Source organism: Poecilia reticulata, chromosome 12 (assembly GCF_904066995.2).
Source record: "Poecilia reticulata chromosome 12, P_reticulata-male-v2, whole genome shotgun sequence".
Lineage (NCBI taxonomy): Eukaryota > Metazoa > Chordata > Actinopteri > Cyprinodontiformes > Poeciliidae > Poecilia > Poecilia reticulata.
This window is the reverse complement of record NC_088841.1, coordinates 17,203,528-17,225,642: the sequence shown is the minus strand read 5'-3', so window position 1 is coordinate 17,225,642 and position 22,115 is coordinate 17,203,528. Positions and strand designations below refer to the sequence as shown.

At 38.7% G+C, this 22,115-nt stretch overlaps 3 protein-coding genes across 7 annotated transcripts in view; 1 reads left to right on the top strand and 2 right to left on the bottom strand.

The window, feature by feature from the left end:
* rc3h2 (ring finger and CCCH-type domains 2) overlaps window positions 1-6,515 on the bottom strand; it is a 32,137-nt gene extending 25,622 nt beyond the window's left edge. The window contains exon 1 of one of the 3 annotated variants that reach the window (XM_008424022.2): window positions 6,296-6,515. The gene's annotated coding sequence lies outside the window, so the exon portion shown is untranslated. Of the gene's footprint in view, window positions 1-1,922; window positions 2,531-6,295 lie in introns of those variants that run through there. The other 2 variants (XM_008424018.3, XM_008424023.3) reach the window with 2 other exon arrangements.
* A 1,235-nt stretch (window positions 6,516-7,750) lies between these two features.
* On the bottom strand, window positions 7,751-15,217 carry LOC103473643 (zinc finger and BTB domain-containing protein 26). 3 transcript variants are annotated; one of them, XM_017307935.2, is made up of 6 exons: window positions 15,104-15,217; window positions 14,931-15,017; window positions 12,807-12,874; window positions 9,407-9,731; window positions 9,120-9,194; window positions 7,751-8,829 (listed from the first exon to the last, which is right to left on the bottom strand). In XM_017307935.2, exons 4-6 carry the CDS (start codon window positions 9,713-9,715, stop codon window positions 7,780-7,782), a joined length of 1,434 nt encoding a protein of 477 aa, XP_017163424.2. In that variant the 5' UTR covers window positions 9,716-9,731; window positions 12,807-12,874; window positions 14,931-15,017; window positions 15,104-15,217; the 3' UTR covers window positions 7,751-7,779. The 3 variants fall into 3 exon arrangements, with proteins under 3 accessions (XP_017163424.2, XP_017163425.2, XP_081469624.1); XM_017307936.2 differs by lacking the exon at window positions 9,120-9,194; XM_081613498.1 differs by lacking the exons at window positions 12,807-12,874; window positions 14,931-15,017; window positions 15,104-15,217 and adding an exon at window positions 10,233-11,178.
* The window catches only part of jak2a (Janus kinase 2a), a 33,463-nt gene continuing 26,540 nt past the window's right edge, over window positions 15,193-22,115 (top strand). The window contains exon 1 of the mRNA XM_008424029.3: window positions 15,193-15,332. The gene's annotated coding sequence lies outside the window, so the exon portion shown is untranslated. The remainder of the gene's footprint in view (window positions 15,333-22,115) is intronic.

Here is a 22,115-nt window from a genome sequence, read left to right as displayed (position 1 = left end):
TGGAAGAAGGTCCTCGTTTCAACCCGCAGATGATGCCAACATTCATCTAACCATGCTCTCTTGGAGCATCTAACCATGCTCCAAAACACTTGAACTCCACTTCATGCGAGGAAGAGAAAGACCCGAGACCCAGAAAGACAAGTCAACCTTTTTCACTGGTTGAGAACCACGGCCTTAGACTTAGAGAGGAGCTGATTCCATCCTGGGCACTACAACTCAGGCGCAATCTGCTCCAGTGCACGTTAAAGAAAACAAAAGAACCACATCATCTGCAAAAAGCAAAGATAAGACCCTGAGGTTCTCCAACCAAATGCCCTCCTGTCCACGACAAAATCTTGATATTCTGTCTATGAACACTACAAACAGGACTGGTGACCAGAATTCAGCCTTTACTAAGATTGAACTTGACTTTGTGTCTAGGATACGGACAACGCTCCTTATCAGGTAGTTGTTAAAACCAACCTCTGTCAAACTCTAATAACATACATCTAGGTACGTATGTTATTAGTTATCCACAAAACTCAAGTAGACTAATAAGCTAACCTCTCAAGATCCCCTTAGCAACTCTGGTACATTGTTCCATAGACATGATTAAAGTTCAGCTGGTCCTACTGAATCTAAGGTTCCTACAGCAAATTCCAGTTCTCAAGGGTTGATGTCCTACAACTCTGTAGAACTAAACTGCATGCTCAGGAGGCAATGTGGCCATTACATTCAGGTGTGTTAGAGAAGGGACACACCTAAAATTTGCAGAATGCCAGCCCCCTAGAACTGGAGTTTTGAGATGTTGTGTCTCTATACATTCAGATGAAAATCACTTTCAATTTGAAAGTTTCAATTTTGAAACCATTTCTTTGGCAAGTGTCTGCTTGGTAAAAAATAAAAACATCTAAATATTTGTCATCAGTCAAGACTTTTATCATTTTCAAAAGTCAATATTTCGAAAAGGCTTTACAATTTCTTCCATCATCCCACTCAACCGCCTCAGCACCATAACACAAGACTGAAACCTCACGCCCACTCCACACCTACCATCACAGAGCTATAAAAAAATCAGCTAGCTCTGAAACAAGTTTCCCCTATGCTGCTATCAACGTTGATCTTCTAAGTAATTCAGGAAGCCACAGGAGGTACACAACAATGCGAAAAGCTAAACTTTAATACTAACTGTTTGAAATACTCTCATGAGGGAGGCACGGATAATCAACCACTTTGACAAATTTACCGGTGTGAATAAAGAGCACATTTTCTCCGTGTGCTGGCTTGTTGTTTGGAGCACAGAACAATTGAATGTGTGCTGTGATAACTGTGTGATTACGTAGTTATTGAGCCTGTAGCCCCAATTTGTGGCTATGGGTGTAGGGACAATCATAGAAATCACAAAATGCTCACTTAAAATCGCTTTGTGTTGCATGACATAGTTCTTACACATGCAATAGCAGAACGGACCGATGATAACTCTGTGTAAGAATACCAAAATGAGAAGTTGCTTCCATGCATCTGAAAATCAGCTGGTTATACAGTAACCTGCAACGGGGCATGCTGCAGCAAAATTTAACTTTATGATGAGATTGCTACACCTCACACTTGCCCCTTCAGGTTTGCATTTTAAAAACTGCTCAGAGCAACAGTGTTGTTATTCAGAGCATTTCAGCGTTTGTTGAACGCTCCACAGCTATGCACCCCCCATCTCCATTTCACAAGCTCTTCTTTAGTTTTACGTTGCTTTCACATTTTAAATTCCTTCATTCTCCATTAAAAAAAATCAAATCAAATCAAATAAAAAATTACCAGTACCAGCTAAGAAAAAGACAGTGCAGGTGTTATGCCTTAGATCTGTTTGAAAAACAGCCAAAGTACAAAAGCATCATCTCTATCTGAGCAACAAGAGAAAGTAGCGCTCCGCTCCGCAAGTCACTTACCTCAAGCACACCAAAACATCAGAGTAAACATTTCCTGGTCACCCACAACAACAACAACAACAAAAAAATCTTCATCAATTGCAAAAAAGCAGCAGTAGATGGACGCTTCCTGGCGCTAGAATGATCTGGTAACGCATATCAGCGCATTTGCTACAAGTAGGAGCGCTATCTGGTCCAGTCGCGCTCCCGCTGCACGTCTTCCCCCACCGCGCGTGACGGAAGCTCAGGTACGCTGAGCCACACACCCTACGCTTCACAAACCAACGCTGAGAGGAGATGATGGTATCGCTCCGCCTGCGGTGATGGTGCCAGAGCCGCGCTTCAGACTCTCCACCACCAGCAGCATCGGGCTGCACTGGCACGGAGCCGCCGCCGCTGCTGCTGCTGCTGCTGCTGCGCGGCTACGCATCACTCATGCTCCGAGCTAATGGATGAGACTGTTGTTCGTGGGCCTAGCACAGATAGATGGTGGTGCGTAGATATCGAGGGGGGCACTATTTTCATGTGGCGAGCAAGGATAAAAGATATGTACAGGGGCAAGCCGGAACAAGCCGCTTTTCGAGGCGTGGGCTCGCTGGTTTTTAAAGGAACAGACCGAGAGGCAGAGCAGCAAGCAGCAGAGGGAGGGGGGGAGGGGGGGTTGGGAGGATGCGCCTTGACAAGTGTGTACGCGAGCCTTCAAGGAGGAAGTTTCACACATCAACCCTGTGTGCTTTTTGTGCAGAGCTGTAGAGGGAAGTAGAAAGGCGGAAGAAAAGGCATGCTTTATTTAGATCTGAATTCACTGGCATTCTCATATGGGCCCATAAGGTTCATTTTCCAGGGCGGCAGGATAACAGGGGGCGCCACAAGCTTCTGGGTTACTAAATACTGAAAATTTCCTGAATCAAAGGGATATTTCTCAGTTTTTCACCAAAGTTTTCTCACACCACGCCGCTCGTAGTTCAGCAACCCTGGCTTCACATTCACTTCAGATACATTACAAGATGCTTACTTACGAAGCTTTGAATTAGACATAGGCAATAAATTGATTCGATCAATTAATTTTTGTTGTTGTTTTTAAAGATTTAAGTTAAGGACAATTGAGATTTTTCCACTAATGCACTCCTCAGATTTCCGAAAATCCCGATCACACACAGGACCTGCCATCTTGTTTGTCAATCGTGTTTTATAGCTTCTAATTATTTGGACTTTGAATTCAGCTCAAATCACAGAAGGAATAATTCAAATAAAAGCCAGTTTTTGAAAATATTTTTTGTCTTTTGTAATTTTTTTGGCATTCATAAAAGCAGGGGAAAAAATCTATCAAAATCAAACTTTGAATTTGGAATGAAAAAATAAGAGATTTGAATTTTAAGTATTATCACCAAGGCCTACTTTGAATGGACAAGAACTACATCTGAGAACCTTTAAACCCATGTATTCATTGCAGGTCCCTGAGGTGACCAGGGTTTGCTGATTGTGCAAAGCTAAAAACTAAAAGGTAGCAAATTCAGCAGTAGCACCAGGAATTTGGAAAACGCTACTCTTGTTTGAATCCTCTAGACTCTGTTTCTTTTTTTTGTTTGTTTTTTTAAAAAGCAACTAAAAACTTTTTTTTGTAATTGTTTTTGCTAACTGTATGAATATGTTGTTTAATGTTTTTTAGAGGAAGGCAGAGTGCACATGAACAGAGAGAACATGCAAACTCCATGCAGAAATACCCTATAGCTTCAATTTTCTTGCCGTAATGTGAAGCAACTCCCAGGAGAACGTCAGTTGTTCCAGAAGTCGGGGTTTACAAACTTGTGTGGACCACACGGTTCAAAGCTGATGTAATCCACTGGGCTTGATTGTATTGTAATCTAATTTGGATCATATTCAGAAGTAATTACATTTATTTCTGAATGTGACTATATGATTGATTATATATATATATTTTTTTTTTTTTACCTGAATATGTATTTTATGAATTGCAAACGTAAAATGCTTTAAGGTGACGTCTGTTTTCATTTCCCCTTTTCTATGTATGGACCTTGTATGTATTGAATAAAGACGTTTAGTAACCTAAGACTGTAGCCTTAATGTAGCTGGGAATAGAACCATGGGCTGTGCAGCTGCCACTGACTACCTCATCAAAGCTTTAATCCTATTATCAGGATATAGTTACCTTGTAGACTATAAATCCCCTCCATCCCCATTCACTTTTCAAACTTGCTTTGTCTCCCTCAGGATTTTGTGGAGGATCATTGTATCCCATTGTTTATGAGGTCAGAGGCAGGCAGTTGGCAGCCATTTCAGATCCACATGAGGTCGCGATCATCTACACTGAAATCTAAGGTTGTTGTAAAATCTCCAGGTACTCTAATATGCATATTTGTAGGCCGTAGGAGGAAGCTGGAGTGGCTGTCGAAAGCCCTAAGGGGAGAGAACACGGAAACTTCACACAAAAAGGAAACCCGAAAAACTTTTATGCTGAAACATTCCAGCTTATTTCTTTATATTTGGCTTTTAAGCACCAAATACTGTTGATGTCTATCAAAACAATCTCAGTCATTCCTTCTCAATGCTTTCCCTGCATTTTGTTTTTCTATTTTCAGTTCAGTATCTTTACTTTATTCTTCTTAATTTATTTTAAAAGGCTCTACAACTTAAGGGGTAAAACAATGTGGATTCTACCCCTAACATCCAGCAAATTTCTCAAAATGCAGCTTGGGTCGCCTCTGAAAGGTTTTGGAAGCCGGAAAAATAAAAACAAAGCCATAGTTTAATTAAACATTGCACATGCATAAATAAACAAATTAATGTTGCAACTCATCAAAGTATAAAAGACTGTCTGTCTGGCCAGGGGGCGCCACTGTCCCAAAAAGATTGAATTAACAAAGGGTGGATTAAATAAATAATTTTAAAATGATTAGTCCCTCTATTTGTCTTTCACTCCTGCACCCCTTGAACTTTTTTCACATTTTTGTCGTATTAAAACCACAAATACCAGTGTGTTTTATATTACCTTTATGCAACAAATCAACACTATAATTGTGAAGAATTGCGAAAGAGGGAGAAAGTGATTTATCATTCAAGCATTTTTAACAAAAAAAAAAAAAATCTGTGAAAACTGTTGTGCTTTTACATTTAGCACACCTCCGGATTCAATGTTTTTTCAGATTGTGCTGTAGTTACTACAGCAGGTGATGTGATGGATCTCCACAAACTCCAATATTTGTTTCCAATCTTAAATAGCTTGGTCAAACATCAGTCTATAAGCCATGCGGTTGTAACTCTTGACTTACTTCCTGTCCCGGCTGCGTGCACACTTGGAGAGCCGTTAGTTGCCCACTGGCTACTGCATTCAGCGAGATAAGTGACAAGGACATTTCTGGGTCAGTAGGATAACCGAGAAATTAAACGAGACATGTGAAAGGAAGAAAAGGGGTTAGGGAGCATAGAAACCCTCTCAGCCGTTTAACCTCATCGTCATGCTTAGCATAGTCTGCACAATATCAGAGGGGTCAAAAAGTGAAACAATGCCAGTAGTGAAGATGCATTTGAAGATGAGCAAAAATGTTTCATGGTTTGGTGAAGAATTCTCTCTTATTCTGTACATTTGCTGGAACCGTGGGCCGAAATTGGTCACTTTAAAGCACTCATAAGCCTCAAAATGTTGATTTAGGTTTAAGCTGTAAAAATAATTGAATTGGTATTTTTAAGATTATTGTAACCTGTTCAACAATAATGTAAACATGCAATATATTGTAAAAATAAATAAATAAAAAAATCATTATGTAGACTTTTTTTTGGCACAACCTGAACTGTGTGGAAGAACATCTATTTTTTTTCTTTTGGAAACATAAAAAAAATTATTTCTTTTTGGAAAGAAAAGTGTATTTTTTTCACAATAACGACACATTTATTGGGTATTTATAGTACACATTAAATGTATATTGTAAATGTGCAATACACGTTTATTGCATGTTAGTCACTTTAAAACCCACATGTAATTATAAAGAACGGTTTGTATCATTTGGAAATTCAATATACACTGTACATTTCTAAAACTGGTGTAAAAAATATTACATGCAACAAGGTTTTATAAAATTATTATAGAAGTCGTTTAATATCAAAGATCAAAACAAGACACCAGAAAATGTGTAATTGTGCCACATAAATTATACTGCTAGCACGATCTTATCAATATTTGTCTAATTATGTCTCAGTAATATTCCAGAAATATGACTTTGTTTTCAGTAGGCTGGGCAGTGACTCAGGCCGAAACCTTTAGCCTATATATCTTCCACTTCTGTATTTCTTCCCTCATAACTTATTTTATACTTCTGTTGCTCTCAGTGGCAAAATAAAAAAGGGGGGCTAACGGTATAAGAAGAAAGCGTTTCTACCTTGACTCCCGGTGTTCGCAGTGGGTGAAACATGCTTGCTAGCAAGCAGAGCCGCTCTGCCTCTTCTAGTGGTGATCAACACTTTGCAGCCACGCAACGCCGCCGTTCCTCTGCTTGGATCTCCGGATACCTGCCCCTGAGCCTTCCAGGACCCCACTTTACTCTTCATGTTTCTAAAACTAATTTATCTATCTGCAGCATCATCGTCGAAATGCCCTCTGTCTGTCTGTCTGTCTGTCTGTCTGTCTGTCTCAAGACTCCGGCTGCGAGTTTTTTCCCTCTTCCTCTTGCAGCTAAAACCAGAGCGCCACTGCCTGCTGGATGCTTTGCACAGCATTCCGTTTGTGCAAAACAAAAACCACTAAACTGCAGACAAATTACGAATTGGGTGTCGCGGATCGCTCCAATATCAAAACTTTCCGCCAATTTCGCCATCTCACGGTTTTCCCCCGCTACTCCTTTCGCGCCGCTAATCCCTTTCCCGCTTCTCGTCGTTTCGCGTTACTTGCGTAACGTTCCTCCGTCACTAAGCAAAAGCGTGTTTTTTTTTTCATTTGTTTTATAAATATGTATTTTTTCTTTTTCTTAGTAACAACACATTTGCTTTCATATTCTCAGAATAGCACTGTCTTTAACATTTCTATGATATTCTGGGGGGGGGGGCGGGGGTAAGGGTAGCTAAATTATTTTAGCACAACTCCAGTTTTACTTGGCAAATCAGCAATTTAAAAACAGGTGTGCGGTTAAATAATCTCCACTCTAAGTTCAAGTTGAAGTGAGACTCAGGGAGGCGGATTCTTGGGGCTTCGCCTTCCCAAGCCACAAGGGGCAGCACGGTGAAAAACTTATTTATTTTTTTGTCACCATGTTATTCCTTCATCAAAAACATACCTGGAGTCTTACTTTGTTTTGTTTATGCACATTTGAGACATCCATGAATCTCCCGAGGTAGCACTGGAAGTGCAAAAGGGATTGATTTCACCATGCGCCTCATTTTCCTCGCAACAACTTGAGAAACTTTCATTTCAATTAAAAAATATAACAAAAGACAGAATAAGGAGCTCGTCAAGCTTTATTAGTAGAACATGCACAAATGAAATGTGTGCAATGTATAATTAAATTTAAGCTGTTTAATTTAGGAATGTGCATAGTGAGTGAATAAAATATTCAGAGATGTCAAGCACAGAGTCAGTGATAGGTAATCCTGTTCATTTTGAACACCAAAGAATTCACAACTAAATTAAAATAACCTTGACAATAGATATCTAACATGAAAAACCTCTGAGACATGAGGCCCACACTCTTGTCATCTTTGGAATCTTATATAACATTTTGCAGATTTTTTTTTTTTTACAGTCCCTCAAAAAAAGCTGTCCTTCTGCATGTGCATGTTTTTCTACAACTGAAGTTGGAATCAGATTTCCAAAAAAGACAAAAAATAATAATAAGCAGCCAGAACATACAGCAGTGATCGCATTTTAATCCTAACTTGCTCCTCCACCCTTCTCCAGCACATCTGTCGGGCCATTTTTCTCTCCCTTTAGGCCTGTAAAATCTGACTTGTTTGTTGGGTTCAAACTATGCTTGTGCCCTGTGTGCAGGTTGAGGTGTTCTTGCAGCCAACCCTTTTGGATGAACGTTTCATGGCACAGTGGACATCTGAAGGGCTTGACGTCAGGGTGAACGTGTATGTGCCGGGTCAGTTTTCTCTTCTGGGAAAAGCCCTCCCCACAGACCAAACAGGAATACTGTCTGTGTTCCTTCAGGTGGCCCATGTAGTTCTCAAGGTGCTGGAAGATTTTGTCACACTTCCTGCACAGGTATGGTCTCTCAACTAGGAGGCTGTGTGAAGCCTCTAGTAGTACATCCTCGCCAGTCTTTGTGGAGTGTGCCTCGGAGAGGTTAGATATTTTGGAATCTATCAGGCCTCCACCATGTTCCAGTTGAGCTTTGTGTGAATTATCTTGTTTTTCTTCATGTCCTACTTGTTCGTGTTGTTTTTGGGAGATGTCCACCAGCTTTACGTGATCTGCAGCACTTCTAATCTCTAAAGCTGGGAATGAAATGAGGTCTTGAAAGACTTCATCCTTGAGCGCTGCTGTGGGGTTTTTCACACCTTGCTCTGACTTCAAGGTGTCAAGCTCAAATTTTTGATCCTCTGTTGACTCCAATTTAGGTTTCACAAACTTCATGTCTTCTGTAGTCACATTAGTCTTTTCATTATCCACCTTAGATTCTTGGCTGACCCCATCCATTGCCTGACCAATAGCCACTCCTTCTTCCTTTGTCTTATCTTCCTGGATGCTGGTGCTGGGCTGGGCCACATCCTTTTCCCTCCGATTTTCAAAACTGGAACATAGCCAGCTTCTCTCTGGCTGCTGGTTTTCAGTTTCCTTGGAGCAACTTGCAGATTTATTGGAAAACATAAGGGGTTTAAGGAACTGCATCACAGCTTGACTGCATTTCTCTACCACCTCGCTCATCTGGAGGATGCTGGCTGCGCTCAGGTAACTGACCAGTTCTGCCAAAGGTACCTGAATAGCAAAAAAAAGGAAAAACCAAATATTAATTGCATACCATTATCAATTCTGGTGAGATTATCTGTCTCTGATAAAGAAAAGCCTTTAACAGCCAAAGGAAGCCTCTATGTTTCACCAAGCAGATGGTACGGTCAATAAACAATAATAGGAGAACATCAGGTATGACCGCTTTCCCTTTTCCTGTTGAAAAAAAGCCTTGGGGATGGTGTGTTGAAGACACTTAAAACACTGTTACAAGATCTCGAATACAAAATATCTTTATCATATCAGGATGACCAACTCACATTGACTCTTAAGCATGGCGGTGGAGGGAGTATGGTTTGGGCTGGAGGACTTTTTCGTTGTGCAACTTGCAGTAACTGAATCAAACACACCATTCAATGAAATCAAAGTGGACAAACAAGCAGTGGCACAATGTTGTTTGAAAAGGAGTTTGTCAAAGTTCTTCTACATCAAAACCGCAGACTGATAAAGTCAGGCCTATAGAAGCTGCTACTTCTAAAGGCGCTTCTACAAATGTGACATTGTTTTTTTTTTCCATGACTGCATATCTGCTGACCGAGTACTGCACCTCGAGGAGTCCAGTGTAGCAGGACAGCAGCAGCGTCTTCGCCACTCTCGCACTGGAAACTGCAGCCACACTCATCTCTGCCTGGTCTTCATGGAGCAGGAACTGATCACGGAAGAAATCAGAGGATGCTGCAAGCACCACCCTGTGGCCGTGAAAGTGGACAGACTGGTCCGCAGAGGTGTTTGGGCTTCCTAGGACGAGCGTGATGTCACAGAACCGATGGTCTTCTCTTAGAGCATTCATCTTATGCAGGACGGAGTTCCCATGGGCAGGCAGACTGAAGTACAGAGTGTCACAGGAGCTTGACATGATGATCTTCCGTTATCTAGAGTGAATAGATAGACCACAATTTTACTTTTTAAAGACACTGTTGTGAGTCAAAATTATTTCTTTCAATTGTATTGTATCAGTCATGGTTGAACAGCTAACATTGATTCAACATGTAAGTCACCAGTCACTGTTTGTATTATTTAAATATCAAGGCTCCAACATGGATTTAATGATTCAGCCATGCCATATTTCAATGTTGATTCACTCCTATTTTACTGTCTTGGTAGGTTTGCAATCGCTTGCAATAGTGTAATACATGTTCATAAAGCAATTATAAGAATTTCATTTTTAAAAAGAATTGAAAACCATGTATTAAACTCTTTCTTCCCCACAACTATGCAACACTTTGTTATAGGTTATTGCACAAAAAATACTTTTGCAAAAGTAGTAGTTAAAAGCTATTTTAAGTGTGTGTAATTAACTTTCAGTTACAGTTATGGTTCATATAAAAGGCAAAATACAATTATCAAGAACAGATTTAAAGAAGCAGCCCCACCTTGTTCTGCAGGGTAATCCAGGTATAGTAAACAAAACGACGCTTCTTCAACTTTATTGGCAGAAAAAGAAACTAAATGACTTTTTTCAAATTTTATGCACTTGAGAAAATAATAACTGGAAATAGTTCCTGCATGCCGGAGGAAAAAAATAATCTCCCATCTCTGAGGAGTCTGCCTGACTCTGCATCCATCTGCTCTGTACTGCAGACTCAAGAGATTCTGATCGACTCTGAAATCCTTAACTCTTTCAGTGCTTTGAGTAGGCCACAGCCAACTCTTCTGGACCTGCAGGAGAAGGCGTGAAATACCCAAAATGAACCACATGGTGGTGGTATTGCTCAGCAATAAACTTATCACATACACTCATTCGCTTCAGACTGCAACTCAAAAAGTTGAGTTGAAACTGGAGCCACACTCCTCTCTACTATGGTCTTCATGGAGCAGGAACTGATCCTGGAGGATTTTGGTTTCACCCTGTGGCTGTGGGCAGACAGAGCTGCTTGGGTTCCAAAGGATGAGTAAGATGTCATGAGTTCATTTTGTGATAAAGTTCCTACGACCATGCAGAGTGAAGTCAGAGGCCAAATTTTTGAAGTCACTGATAAAAACAGTTGGCTTTAGAGAAAGGTTTCAGATCTGCATATGCTTTGGTTTTGGATGTTCTCGTCAGAAACAAGTTCTTTTTGATAACTGATTCTCCTCCCTGCTCATCTTTACTTTCTGTCTTATCTGGTTGGAGATGTTCCCTTGTTGATTTGCAGTGGCTTTATTACTAGTTTCTACCTTAGTCACACAACAGGTCTTAGTTTTCAGTAAGGATTCCTTTTTCTGTTTTTGCAAGTTCACTGAGTCTTTGTAGTTGCCCCAGCTTGTCAGTTGACGGTTAGTTTGACCTTTGGTGAATTCTGAAAAAATATCTCCCTTACAAAACTTCAGGTTTTGCCCCATCAGCTTAGATAACAAATTAGTTCTCTGTTCCTTCTTCTTGCACTCAAGTCCCCTTTTGGCCTGTTAGAAACGAGATCAGCACAGCATTCTTTTACGAACACCTGAACAAACAAAAATTTTTTTTTAATTCATGTGAATTCTTTAGCAAAGTCGGCGCAAAGTATCTGTGGTAAACTTCAAAATGTACTTCAACTTCCTGTCATAATATGTTTGAAATTAGTTAGAGGATGTGGGTCTATATGTGTCTATATGTGTCATACGAACAGAAGCAGGGGATTCAGCCACCAAATGTTGTACATCTGGACCATTTACAAACTAGACTGAAAAGACCTGGGGCAATTTTTGGACACACCTGAACTCCAATAACTTTTTGATATATTATTTTAATCTTTTTGTAAGTTGCCACTGATAAATCATTTCAGACAAAGTAAGAAGCAGAGTTAACCCTCAGACATGAAAATGTCTTGATCATTTAAAAGATTGGGAATATTCTTACAAAAAGTCCTGTTATGGACTCATTAGATATTCAAACATCAAGCATAAGATATGAGTGCTTTATTTCAGAAAAAAAAATTGCAAACAAGTAACAGAAGCAAAACTGATGGTGGACAATGTCCAAACATTGAATCTGAGAGAAACTGTTCTCCCAAAAAGTATAAATCATTAGTGAGCTGCTCTCTGCTCAAGATAAGAGAACTTTATATTCACCCTGAAATTTTGACTCATCTTGTCAGTACCAAATATATAAACGTTTATGTGATAACAGTAAAAGAAAGGAGCAACCGAGGCAGTGTGGGAGTAACCTGCAGAGATTATTGTGGAGGGACAGAGTTTGAACAGTTCATTCAGACACACAGACCTGACTTTTAATTATTCATCAAAAATGCATGATTGTCAAGCATATGATGTGATGATCATGTCTAAAGTTACCACATTTACAGGCGCTGAAATTTTATTTGGTCCATTGTGTGGAAACTGAGGAACATTTTGAACCTTTCAAATGAACTTGTGAGAACCGCGGATGATTTTTTTTCCTGAAAGTTTCTCAAGCGTCACATAACCTAAAAGAATGGTTATCAAAATGTATTAATATGCGTCAGAATTTTATGACTTTTATGAGATCTACACTTAGCGGCCACTTTATTTGGTATGCCTTGTCAGAACCGGTTGGTCACCCTGCTGCCTGCAGAGCTGCCTTGATTCTTAGTGGCATAAAAGATCAAATATATCAAAAGCACAAAGATTTTGGTCTATATTGGCTTCCTGGCATTATAGCTGTAGATTTGCCAGCTTGCACATCCATTGTCTTAAGGTTACTCATGTCCCAATCTTCAATATTGCAGATTTAAGTATTGCAGATGGTTGCTAAGACTGGGTTGCGCTTCCTCTCCACTGTTATCACATGCTTTCTGAAAACGAGGGTGAACAGTTTGATGCAAGTGTGTGGACTTTCTCAGACAGAGTACTTTTAACCAGTGGGAACAACACAATAAGAACGTCTTATGGTTAATCTTGTTGATGTCATACAGTGGGGCTGCTTCTCTTCAGCAGGGACAGGGAAGCTGATCAAAGTTGATGGGAAGATGGATGGAAATAAATGTTACAGGGCAACTGTGGAAGCAAACCTGCTGGACGCTGCAAAGCACCTGAGACCGGGATGGAGGTTGAGGTTCACCTTCCTGCAGGACAACAACTAGAGATACAACAAAAGGTTTAGATTAGATATGCACAATATATGGAATCATAATCATCAATGATTGTAGTATAAATGTTTACAATAGGGTGTTTGTAAAGGACTCCATGGAGGCTGTATTTGCAAAGTTATATTTCAAGTGAAGCACATTGATATTTTGCGTATGTACCTGTCTACCTGGACAGCTTAGCCAAGGCTAGAAGAGAGTAGGGGACTTGTCTGTGAGTTAGGTATTGAACATGTTTTCCATTGCTTTTTTGTGTAAAGCAGGAAACAGGAAGTTGGCACAGCATACTTGTTGCTAAGATATGAGACTGATGTGCTTTGAGGGGTTCTACACTCCTACCCTGGAAACTAAATGGTTACCAACATTTTAAATGGTTAAGGGACGGCAGAGGTTGTATCTAAGGGTGCACTCACACTGCAGCCTGAAGTGACCCAATTCCGATTTTTTGACTTAATGCGACCTGTATCCGATCTTTTCATGGCAGTGTGAACATCACAGGTCAGATTCTTTTTCGAATGTGACCCATATCCGATTCAAATGCGACCTAACGTTCAGGTCGCATTCATCCGAACTGAACGTCACTGATTCTCAACACATCTCACTCTTCTGCGTCCTGATACGCGCAACCGGGAAGAAAAACAACAAACATGATGGACTATATGAGGATTAAGTTGTTAATCTGTTGCTCCGGTCAGACAACAACTTCAAATATGTAAGCTATACTCCACCGTTAGCAAGCATGTTTACTTCTGCTGAGCACTGAGAACACTGAGAACGCTGACGCTATCGCGTCCTCTAGTGAGCATGCGGGAGACTTTCAGGTCGTTTGCCCGTTCACACTGCAGAACACATACAGGTCGCATTTACTGGCGGTGTGAACGCCCCGGCAAAAAAAATCGGAATTGTCAAAAAATCGGAATTGGGTCACTTCAGGCTGCAGTGTGAACGCACCCTAAGAATGTCATCATAAATTCATATCTTCCTAAAATCGTACATTCTTCATCTAGGAGACATTTGAATTCCAGACCAAAATAAAACAGAGAGCATATGGCAAAACCTCTCTTAAAAATGTCAAATCTGACAGAGTTTTAGGTATTCTGCAATGAAAATTTGAAAAATAAATTTAATAAATAAATTTAAAAAATCAGTCTCGAGATGGGAAGAATAGGGTTTCTAAAAAGTGCTGACTCAAGACCTGGAGAAAACACACACCGCACTTTTCAGATTTGTGTTGGTGCAAGCTTGTGAAAACTATGTATAATTTTCCTTTCATTTTCTGATACTTTTACTTGTGTAATATTTTCTTAAGTAATGCTAAATAGTAGCTACTCTTCCCCTATCTAGTTACTTAACTGAACATTTTAATTTAGCGTAAACCACACACCCACAGTGTCATGGAGATTTCTTGTAAACACACAAACTTGTTAATGGTATTTCCTATCTGCTGAGTGGCATTTGGAGCACTAGCAGAACACATAAAAGTTCTCTTGGCACCGGTGGTTGTTCAAACACACTTATGTCTTCAAACTGAATTCAAAAGTTTTATGCTGGGAAAAAGTGAGCTTTGAAAATGTATCCTTGTCTCTTCATTTGAATTCTGTGAAAATTTTATCTATACTTATTTTCGGAGGTGGTAGGAAATTAATTACATTTACTTGAGTAATATTTTTGATTACATTGTCATTTTAGAAGTAGCCTATACTTTTTTTATTTTTACTATGTTGTCATGGATATAATAATGTTCTAACCAAACCTGCACCATACGTTTACAAGCAAGAGGGACTTCTTACTGTGACATTTTTGAATGTTATTTTCTATCTGCTTCGCCATTTGGAGGTCAGGTGAACATACAGTAAACAGTGTGTACTATATTTATAAAAGAAAGTTACTCAAGTACCCGAGTGTAAACTCCACATGAGTACAGTTATCGGCAAACTCCATCAACCTTAGGATTAAAAAAGCGCTTATTGTGATCAAATAAAAAGCTGGTTTGTTGTCCGAGGATAAATTAGAATGCGAGGGATTTAGTTGACTGTGGATTAAACGTACCAAGAAGCAGAAGATGAAAACAACTCGCTTGACCTGGCATCCTGCTCCGCCCAAACCATCCTCGTCATAGCGCAGTCGGTTTCCCCACTGACGGACGGAGTCAGAGCAGTAGAAAGGAGTAACTATCAGAGGTTGTACGCTTGGGTTCATGTCATTTTGTTGTTGTTTCTTACTTCAACGAACGCAGCAAGTCGTAATAAAAACACCTTCCGCCGAGTGAACAAGGTGGAGAAAGAAATGCGGGGAGCGACAGAATGGCAGCCGGGGACAAATTAACGGAGCGGCTGTCGACGACTGGAAATTGTAGCATAGCTAGCTAATGCGGAGCCGACTTCTGGACTTCACGCCGACCTGAGTTCATTTGCGGGGAACTCAGAGCAGCAACACATTGCAACAAGCTGGGTAAGAGTTTGGTCGTAATATTGCATGTGTTACGCTGTAACCATCTTTCTTCACCGATTGCTTATTGGCTTCTCAGTTAAGGTATAAAAACGCTGTTTTGTTGTTGTTTCTGGTGACGTGTTACTTGATTGTCCGTTTTGCGGGTGAAAATGTTGGCAGACTAATTAGATAAGCTTCAACAACTGAAGAGAGAATTGTAAAACACTTAATTTTCTGGTGGACTGTATTGTTCAAGGTCATACGATCGTCATATGATCATCCTTCAGGGTAAAAAAAACTAATCCATAATACTTACTCAGACATAACTTGAGTTCCTGAGGTCGTGTTATAATTTGCACAAGTAGCAGGTACATTTGCAAAATGTCTAATAAAGCATGTCCAAACAAACGATTGACTCTGATCGAACTAGACAGCTGCAGAGTTTTAAAAACCGAACCTCGCTAATAATTATGTCCGTGAATTTACATTGAATGCTGAGAAATGTTTTAATCCCCTAAAATACCAAAAAAAAAAAGGCTGATGTATTTATTTGAGATATTGTCATGAAACGTCTAGCAGATTTGTTGAATGTTTATCTTTTTTTAGTAGTGGTTGGAACAGCCAAGTAATACACAGTGCATGTTTTTTACTGTTAAATATTGTACTTTTAAGTTGAAAAACTGTGACAGAGCAATATGCACGCATTGATATCAGTTGTGTAGACATGTACTACACACTTTTTGCTTTACTGCTAGAAAACATTTGGTGTAATATGTAATGCAAACAACTGCTTGGTCAAAAACTGTTGTGGTAATATGCTCTGACATCATAAGTCTGAAAGCAAGGAAAGTAGTGTGTTTCTCTATAGCAGCTTAAAAAGTCCCTGCAGCGAACAGCTCAGTTGTTTTGTATCGTTATATTTGTTCTTTTCCAAATATAAATGAAGTTTAATGTGCATTCATCACTTATACATCTCATTTTATGCCCTTTATATGTTGTTGGAAATTCCCAAATGAGACTTTTTTTTATAACTTTTAAAATCTCCTGTCCTGTCATTTCACTTACTTTTTGGATTTCAGTGGTTGACTTCATAACCTCTTCCTCCTGTGTGATGTCTCGTTGGTTCTTATCTTGGTTTTGGTATTAAAAATTGTTAGGTCTATATATTTGGACACTCGCAGGCTTACCAGATTTCTGTTTACCTAAACATTTCAATCATACTTATATAATGGGCCTGGGTTTAACGCTCAGTCTCTCCTGGTATCCACATTCAAAATTGGATGAAAGGTTTAGGAGTTTCAGCTCCTTAACATGTGCCATCTTCTTTTTAAAGCTCCAAATGTAATTGAACAATTGACTCAAAGGCTTTTTAATGAGTAGGTGTGGGCAGTTCCTTCGCCATGCCATTATCAATTAAGTTGATTAGAGGCCTGGAGTTGATTTCAGGTGTAGTGTTTGCATTTCGAAGATTTTGCAGTAAACAGACAACATGATGACAAAGGAGCTCTACATGCAGGTGAAACAAACATTGTTTGCTAAGCTGCAAGAACAACAACAAAAACATATTTGAGAAATTGCTGCAACACTAGAAGTGGAAAAATTCAACGTCTGGCACATCCTGATAAAGAAAGAAAGCACTGAATGATTATCCATGTTGTCCTTTGAGGACAACATGGATAATCGCAGAATCATTTCCAGACACCTCTGTCACAACAGCCGACCAGATGAGCAAAACCCTTTAGGAGGGAGGCATACCAATATCCAAGTCGACCATAAAAAGAAGACTGCATGAAAGCAAACAGAGGGTTCACATCACGGTGCAAGCCACTCATCACCCTCAAGAATAAAATAAGCAAAATCGGATTTTGCCAAAAACATCTAAAAAAGTTAGCACTGCTCTGGAAGAACTGTCTTTGGACAGATGAAACCAAGATCAACCTCTACCTAAATGATGGCAAGAAAAAAGTATGAAGAAGGCAGAGAGAAGCTTCTGATGAAAAGCGTGCCACATCATTTGTAAAATATGGCAGAAGCAGAGTGATGACTTGGGTCTTTACGGCTGTCAGTGGCGTTGAGACACTAGTGATAATGATTATAGGACAGAAACAGTCGATTGAGTTCTGAGGTGTTCAAATCCAGTTAAATGTAGTCAAACAGATTGATGTGTTGTGTTTATGGCGTTTCGTAATGCAAATGGACAATGACCTAAAACATTCAGCCAAAGCAACCAAAAAGTAATCCAAGTCTAAAAATTTGCTCATAAAACAAATTGTAAAAAAAAAAAGTGTGAAATGGCCCCTTGGTAGGTGTGAGTTGATGCATAGTCAGTGCAAAACATCCTGAGGAAATCAGATGTCTGTACCAACGATGCAAAGGGATGAAAAACCATGAAATGATCAAAACTGCAAAATAAAAAAAATGATAAAGGAATTAAGTGGCTGATTTAATAATAGAGTTGTTTGGGTGTCAGTGAACGATTATTGTGCTAAATGATTAACAAAGTCAGTAAACTGGGGGAATGTGATGATGTTCAGATGGTGTATTAGCAAGGAGATGATCTCTGGAGTTTTGTTATTGTCTGATTTTTTTTTAGCTATTAAAAGCATTTATAAAATTAGTTGCAACACAGGCAAAACCTATTTAATCTCCATTTAACAGAAAACATCTCAGTTTCGTCAGCTTTGCTTTTCGGGTCTTCCATCGACTCCCTCTTAAATAATTTGCCTTGTGGTACATACTTTTGAGTTTGTCCTAAATGTTCTGCTTGTAGTCATGCTGAAAGTCGTTGAAATATTAATCGTTATAATATATCAGCTTCTTCAGTTCTATGTGGACAAAAAAAATACATCCAACATAACAGCTGTTTTTCATCTTTGGTCATCTCAGCATGTTGTTTGTCAGTTTTATGCCGTTCTGTTTGCATTCTCAGCATTTCTGTGGTCATTCTGGTTGAGCCTTTGCTACTAATTTCCCCAAGTCTAGAGATATGGAGATATTCTCATTCAATCTCAATAATGGCTTGGGAGGCCTTCAAGAGAACATTGCAAGCATATCAGGGACACATATCAGTGTCCCAGAAGAAGGATCACAGAGAGTTCATATGTTTTCATTTGGTAAAGGGATTATCCATTTGCAGAAGAAGACCTTATAGAAATGCGCTCTTCTTTTCCCATTTGAACTAAAACTGTGCAAAAGACATGCATCTTATGATTTAATATTTTATTTTCAAAGAATCTTACTTTTTTGTTAAGTCTTTAAGCCGCTTCGAAAAACTTCTTTGCTCTTCTAATAACATAATTGACAGTACCAGACATTTGAAGCGAAAGCCTGAGTCACATTGCTAAACAATGCTCTTATTTGACTGGAGTGATGTTTTATGTAGATGATTAATTTCAGAAGTTGGCTCGTCAATTTCTCTTCAGAACAAACTGTTTCCAGTTCAGATGTCCTGAGAATGTCTCTTTATTCAGTTTTTTTGTGTTAAAGCTTTAAAGTTTGCAACGTTTGAATCAGTCTTGACAGATAACGCTAATATGGACTCTTATTCTGACTCTATATCCTGTTAGAGGAACCTCTCGGAGGATACAGTAAGTTTACATTCGTCACATCAAACTGTGCTAGAGTTATTTTTTCTCCAGCAACATATGTGCTTTTCTGATTCTGGTGTAGCGTTTCACTTGCATGTAGGCAGGGTTGATTCATTTGACAAAGAGACTTCAGTTTTCATTCTGGGTTTTACTGGAAGAAAACAATTGGTGACAGACATGTTTGAGGGGAAAGTACATTCTTGGTGCATCTAAAATCATGTCTTACAGTTTTATTCAGGTCAGAAGAGCGAACTGCTCTGTCAGCTGGTATAGTTACAAAAAAATGGGGTTGGCAGGTTTAAAATGGAACAAGAAGAAACGACAAAGTCTTGCCTGAAAGATGTTCAGTTATTGTCATGTAATGCGATTAAAAAACTCCTGTTTGGTAATGTTGAACAGCTTGTCCGACACTGCCAGGAGAGAGTGAAAAATCCATATCAAATAATTTCCAAATTAACTTAATTGGTTTTTGATCAAAGTATTTCAAAAAGCTGATTTTCCATTATGTTTTGTTTTAACTTTTAACAGAGCAACACTTTCACTTTGATATAAAACCGTAGTAAGCAGTGTGTGAAAACAAGTATGAACACGTGCAGGAAAAGGAAACTCCTGCACACCCGCCTTACTTTCATGGCTTTATTCTGTGGTTTGTTCTGTACGTTATTCATTGATGATGTCATGTGAAAGGTTTTGCCAAAGTTCCTCAGGTGTGACGATTAGGGTGTTTTTGTTTGCCAAGCGGCAAATATCCCCAGCACCTTTGTCGAAGATGTGTATGTGCTGAAAGAAAATAACGCATACAGTACGGGAAAAGGCAAGAAATTAAATAGGAAAAGAAATAATTATTTTATTTAAATATTTGTTCATAATAAAATCAGCATCTCTACAATTTTTCTCATAGAGCAAGCTTTTAGCTGCTTAAAAGGATTCCCAATAGCTGCAGTATGATTTTCATCCTCACACCTGAATACTGTTTGCGCAGCTCTGTTTTGATTGTATTGTAAGAAAGTGTTTCTAAAGCATTTTAAAGTTATGTTGCACTTTTTGGCCAATTGGAGTGTTTAATTTAAAATGTGGACTACTATGCAGATGGACATAGTTAATAAATAAGACTGTTGTGGTTTTTTTTGAATAAGATGCGGACAAAAAAAATAGTCTTAGAATGAAAATGTCACCAAGTGTTTTGTCTTTTCGCATATTTTTCATATTAAAAAGTAACCCATATCTTGTTTTTGCCTCTGAAAGGAGACAAAATAGAAAAAAATAACAACAAAAAAAGGGTCAATTGTGTGAGAATGTAATCATTTATGTATGCTCCAATCTTCTGAAATATGAGAGGAGAAGGCCAGCTGCTTTCCTGTTGCCAAATGGACATTCGAGGCAAAACCTGAACTGTAGAGAAGGTGGATATTCATTTGTCAAATCAGTAACAAATCAATGTAACATTTCAATTATGAAAAATAAGAACATCTAAGATAAATTTAGATTTAGTTACAGCTGCAGTTCATGCTTGTGTCAGTTGATCAGATTCAGTATAAGCGTTATAAAGATTGGTAGTGTTAGTTACAACCAGACGCGATCGAATGTTTTGCAAATGATTGCTGCAGCACTTGTTTGAAAATCACCTCATCTTCTATATGCTTCTTTTATATTATGAGCACAGTTTTAATGAGTGAGTTTTTCTTTCTTTTTTTTTTTTTACTTAATTAACCCGTTGGCATTTGGGATAAATGAGTCCATGATGTATTAATAACTAAGTTTATATGCACAACAATTTTCTGTCTACTGACCTTTGCAAACATTTTACTCTACCTCAATTTATGTTGCTTAAAATATCTCGTTAAGCGCTGATTGCTTAATTACTTTTGGTGTCATTTGCGTTCACAAACAGCCTCAATTACAGCCGAACCACTTGTGGTTGGTGCTATATCAAAATGGCTATTTGTTGATATCACCAAGGTAGACTGGATCAAATTTATGCACAGTGGATCTAATTTATACACAGTTCAGTCTTAATTTCGTCTTTACATATATTTAACTTTCTTTGAAGCATTATTTTTTTTGTTAAACTTAGATTTTACATTTTTAGTTTTTTCCTGTACTAAGCTTATAAAATGCTTTTCTGATTTTTTTGTTGTCTCTACAGACTGAAACAAGTGAAAGGTTTAGTTTACATGGATCAGAAGTGGCAAAAACAGATTTTTCGATATTTTACCTGCTGTTGTCAAACAGGTTGGATCAAAAGAAATGCTGAACGGATGATTGATGCATCTTTTAAAGAAATCAAAATCACTGTTGCTTAAAGAATATGTGCAGGCGAACCACACACTAGGAATGCTTGGGAACTTGTAAACCTTCTAAAACAAATATACGGTTGCATAAGCAAAGAAGGTGAGCAGTACCAGTAAAAGGCAATGTGAACTTTAGACAACATTCCTGCAAGTGACCAGATTCTACTTCTATTTACTTTAGCTTAAATGATCTATCCTGTCATTTGGTTGCAGAACAACTGATTCAACTGATATTCAACTGATAGCACACTGCAATGTGTGTGTTCATTAGAGATTAGAGTTTATTAGAGATGTGCCGATCAGGTTTTTTCCTGCCGATACCGATCACCGATACCAATCACATTATTTTTTTTATTTTTTTTTTATCATGAGCACTACCGGTTACATTATGTGGAAAAAGGAACCATGAATTCACCTTAATTTAGACAAAACCTGGTTTTTAATAACTTTTTCCAAGAAGAAAACTAAACAAAGCAGGCATTGTGCAAATTGTACTGCTATTGGTAATACTATCTTTAACAGACTGATAACATGAAGGCTCTGAAGAGGCTAAATAATGCAAGGAGCCAAAATAAAACCTCTCAACATTGCCAAAGAAATTCAAGTATAAAACTTAACATTCAAAGGCAAATACAGGATCCATTACAATTAACAATCCAGAGTTACTGAATGAAAACTTCCTGATAGCATGGCGGCTAGCTGATTACTGCTAGTTCTGAGTGGCTGTTTCTGACTGAGCGGAGTAATTATGCAGAGCAGGGAGGAGATCGATTATTTTTTCAGAGATTATCTGTCTCATGTTAGGACAGCAAAAGTTTTAATACGTATGTAAAATGTATTTTTTTAAGTTAGATGCTGCAGCTTTAAGCAGAGGTTCGGTGTGAGAGTCACTACCAGGTGGAGCAGAAGCGGCGCTCCGTCTGTGA